The 5,000-nt window shown below is 29.9% G+C and overlaps 1 protein-coding gene across 1 annotated transcript in view; it reads right to left on the reverse strand.

Annotated features, from left to right (window-relative positions):
• The window catches only part of pax9 (paired box 9), a 12,964-nt gene that overhangs the window by 3,646 nt on the left and 4,318 nt on the right, over window positions 1–5,000 (reverse strand). Inside the window, exon 2 of the mRNA XM_062040123.1 lies at window positions 3,274–3,888. Within this exon, the coding sequence (XP_061896107.1) occupies window positions 3,274–3,888 (615 nt within the window). The remainder of the gene's footprint in view (window positions 1–3,273; window positions 3,889–5,000) is intronic.

Here is a 5,000-nt window from a genome sequence, read left to right on the forward strand (position 1 = left end):
ATATATATATATATATATATATATATATATATATATATATATATATATATATATATATATATATATATATATATATATATATATATATATATATATATATATATATATATATATATATATATATATATATAAATAAATAATTCCACCTGTTTATTTTGGTGTATTAAATATGAACGAGTATTTACCGATAAATTGTATGGTAAAAAAAAAAATCCCATATTTTAATAATCCTTTTATTAATAATATTGTTAAACAAATTGGTGTGTTTTAGTGACGAGGGCAACAAAAGATGAAATATTTTTAAGTTTTGTAATAAATTCAATTAAAAATAAAATAAATAAAATGTCAATTTTAAATGATGGACTTACAAATGAACGTGCTGACACGGCATTATTATTATTTATCTAATGTAAATATAATTTGTCATTTCAGCTGCTGGTTTATTCGAATTGGAACCATAAAAATATGAGAGGTTGGCTTCTTTTCGGGCCTTTTTAGGGAATTTTGTTTAAAAAAAAATCTAATTCCATTTTTTTTGTCACAATAAATATAAACAAATTATTATTGAATATCATCGATAGCATCTACATATTATCTTATGGCATGCGTGTTTAAATATATATAAATACTAACTATAGTAATAACACCGTTTTAAGTATAATATCCTTAATTTTTTATTTTTTTTTTACAAAAACTATAACAATAAATAATATCAATAATACAGTTTTTGTTTCCAATATCATTCATTTTATTTATTGAATTTATTTACATAAATAATATTATTGATAGTAATAATACAGTTTTTAAGTGAAACATTCTTGATTTTTTTCTTGCATTTATTTACACAAACTGTAATAATAATAATAATAATAACAATAATAATAATAACAATAAAAATAATAATACAGTTTTTAAATATCCTTTCCTAATTTTATTTCTTGCATTTATTTACACAAACTGTAATAATAATAATAATAATAATAACAATACAAATATTAATAATACCGTTTTTAATTATACTTTCCTAATTTTCTTTCTTGCATTTATTTACACAAACTGTAATAGTAATAATAATAACAATAAAAATATTAATAGTACGGTTTTTAAATCGAATATCCTTAATTTTCTCACTTGAGTTTTTTTTTATTTTTACAAAAACTATAATAATAAATAATATCAATAATACAGTTTTTGTTTCCAATATCATTCATTTTATTTCTTGAATTTATTTACATAAATAATATTATTGATAGTAATAATACAGTTTTTAAGTGAAACATCCTTGATTTTTTTTCCTGCATTTATTTACACAAACTGTAATAATAATAATATTAATAACAATAACAATAAAAATAATAATACAGTTTTTAAATATACTTTCCTAATTTTATTTCTTGCATTTATTTACACAAACTGTAATAATAATAATAATAATAATAATAATAATAATAATAATACTACAAATATTAATAATACCGTTTTTAAATATACTTTCCTAATTTTCTTTTTTGCATTTATTTACACAAACTGTAGTAGTACTAATAATAACAATAAAAATATTAATAATACGGTTTTTTAATCGAATATCCTTAATTTTCTCACTTGAGTTTTTTTTTTTTCACAAAAACTATAATAATAAATAATATCAATAATACAGTTTTTGTTTCCAATATCATTCATTTTATTTCTTGAATTTATTTACATAAATAATATTATTGATAGTAATAAAACAGTTTTTAAGTGAAACATCCTTGATTTTTTTTCTTGCATTTATTTACACAAACTGTAATAATAATAATAATAACAATAAAAATAATAATACAGTTTTTAAATATCCTTTCCTAATTTTATTTCTTGCATTCATTTACACAAACTGTAATAATAATAATAATAATAATAACAATACAAATATTAATAATACCGTTTTTAAATATACTTTCCTAATTTTCTTTCTTGCATTTATTTACACAAACTGTAATAATAATAAATAATAAAAAAATAATAATAATAATAATAACAATACAAATATTAATAATACCGTTTTTAAATATACTTTCCTAATTTTCTTTCTTGCATTTATTTACACAAACGGTAGTAGTAATAATAATAACAATAAAAATATTAATAATACGGTTTTTAAATCGAATATCCTTAATTTTCTCTCTTGCATGTATTGCTGCGTCCTTTAAAAAATAAAAATAAAATAAAAACAAACTTATATGTAAAAACAAAACAATACAAATTCAGACAAACGAAGAAATGATTGTGGTTAAAAATAATAAATAACATGCTATTTGTGATGTAAATGTTATGAAATGAGATATTGAGAGGGTTTTTACGCACAGGAAGTTAAATAAAACGAAAATAATTAATTTATATTTGGGGCGAGGGGAACATTGTTGTGGTTGTTATGGGAAGAAATTATGCAAATTATTAAAAAAAAACAAATTTGCAACGCAAAAGTTTTTGTTTGAAAATATTGGGAGGCGAGTTGAAAATGTGTGTTTAATTGTTTGCTTAGTTAAATAAAATGCACACATTTATTTCATTAGGTTGCGACTTAGTTGTCAATATGTGTTATTATATATATCTTCTGAACTTCATGACTAATGAAAATGAGTAAAATATTACAATTTGTATAGTTTCTGACTAAAAAAAAGCTGAGATCCTGCCTTTTTAGTATTAATATCTAAAATCGATTTAATTGGACTTAGCTGAAAGTCTATTTTATTCCACTAAAGTCAAGCTTTTATGCCAACTTTATTTCCGACACATCAAGCCTCAAATCCCCCAGTCAATTGTTCACATCTGTTCATCATTTGCGCAAACATGTTCTCGCTCTTCCTCCCCCGGCTCCTCTTTGCTGTGCAGCCCGGGAAAAGGAAGCCCGACCGCGGCCTTGACAACACTCCTCTCCTCCCCCCAACCCCCCGACGAACAAGCAACATGAACCGCAGCACAAAAGAAGAAAGTGAGAGTATAGCAGCGAGTATTAGGGCTGATTTATCTTTCCAAAAAAAAAAAAAAAAAAGGGAAAAAAAGCGCGCTTTTGGACACTTTTATGGATTTGGACTCATGCGCAATTACGCACCAACCGCACCCAAAAAATTATGACCGTCATTTATCTCAGTGTTGATTTTTTTTTTTTAATCTCCGACATGTTTATGGATTATTAATAGTCGCGACATCTTTGCGCACACATTTTTCTTTCTTTTTTGGAAGAACACACACTTTTACGCGTAAGCTTTACGCACAGCATGCACGCACTCTTACTTTGCTGCTCTGTGATGGAGCGGATCCCCAGAATATCTGTGACGGAGTGCGACGAGGGCCATATCCGGTGCATGGCCATGTGTCCGGGGAGGGTGTGCATTCCAGCGGCCGTGGGCACCTTGGAGCTCGGGTACGAGTACAAGTGGTTGTAAGGCAGCGCGGGCTGCGTTGCCGGGTGCGGAGGCGCCTTGCCGGCCTCGTAGGGACTCTGCTGGGCCAAGTTCCCGATCTTGTTGCGCAAGATCCGGCTGATGGAGCTGACGGAGGGCAGGTTGAACTTGTCGCACACGCCGTCGGCGAGCAGCCGGTCCCGGATCTCCCAGGCAAAAATCCCCGGGTCGCGCTGCTTGTACGTCCGTATGTGCTTGACCACGGTGGGCGTGGTGACGCGCGGCTTGCTGCCCCCGATGGCGCCCGGCAGGATGGAGCCCGTCTCGTTGTAGCGCGCCAGGATCTTGCTGACGCAGCCGTGCGAGACGCGCAGCTGCCGGCTGATGTCGCACGGACGGATGCCCAGCTGCGCCAGCTCCACGATGCGCAGCCGGATGGCGTTGGGCAGCGGGCGGCCGTTGACGAACACGCCGCCCAGCTGGTTCACCTCGCCGAAGGCTGGTTCTGCGTGGGAGCGGAGCGGAGACGCGGTTAGAGCCCACAGAACCTCCGCAAAACACGTCAGATGTGAAGCAACGCTTGTTTTAGCACCTTTCTCAACCAAGTTCTGTTTCATTCCACACCATGTTTATTTATTTTATTTTTATAAATGGACTTTTTCTCTAATTACATTTTCATAAACATGTTGTAATGCAAACCGAGTTTTATGCATCATGAAATGTTTTTATTATCAATATGAAAAATATCATGCTTGCATAATGAGAGCCCAATGCAAAATATTCATGTAAAAATGTTGTAGAAACTTGTATTTTTATCATTATTTTATACAAAAACAGTAGGCGTTGTGCTGAGAATCATGTAGCCAAATATTAGTCATTCATTGTTTTCCAGATGAGATCAAATCATTTTGCACATATAATAAAGTATTATTATAAATACTTGTATAGAGCATGCAAAAATAGTATATAGACTCCATAGAGATACTATTTTTGCATGCTCTATAGTATAGAGCATGCAAAAATAGTATGCGCGTAGTGCAAAATATTAAAAATTTGTAGATGAGACCAACCTATCTTTATACATATAATAAAATGAAGTCCACAAAAACTTGCATTTTATAAATATCTCTATAGAGCATGCAAAAATAGTAAGCGTGTACTGCAAAATATTAATAATTTCTAGATGAAACCAAACTATCTTTATACATATAATACAATTAAGTCCACAAAAACTTGCATTTTATAAGTATCTCTATAGAGTCTATAGAGATACTATTTTTGCATGCTCTATAGTATAGAGCATGCAAAAGTAGTATGCTCGTAATGCGAAATATTAATCATTTGTAGATGAAACCAAATTATCTTTATACATATACTAAAATTAAGTCCACAAAAACTTGCATTTTATAAGTATGTATATGGAGCGTGCAAAAAAAGTATGCGCGTAGTGCAAAATATTGATAATTTCTGGATGAAACCAAACTATCTTTATACAAATAATGAAATTAAGTCCACAAAAACTTGTATTTTATAAGTATGTATATAGAGCGTGCAAAAATAGTATGTGTGTAGTGCAAAATATTAATAATTTCTAGATGAGACCAAACTATCTTTATA

The sequence above is a fragment of the Entelurus aequoreus genome, linkage group LG03 (assembly GCF_033978785.1).
Source record: "Entelurus aequoreus isolate RoL-2023_Sb linkage group LG03, RoL_Eaeq_v1.1, whole genome shotgun sequence".
Lineage (NCBI taxonomy): Eukaryota > Metazoa > Chordata > Actinopteri > Syngnathiformes > Syngnathidae > Entelurus > Entelurus aequoreus.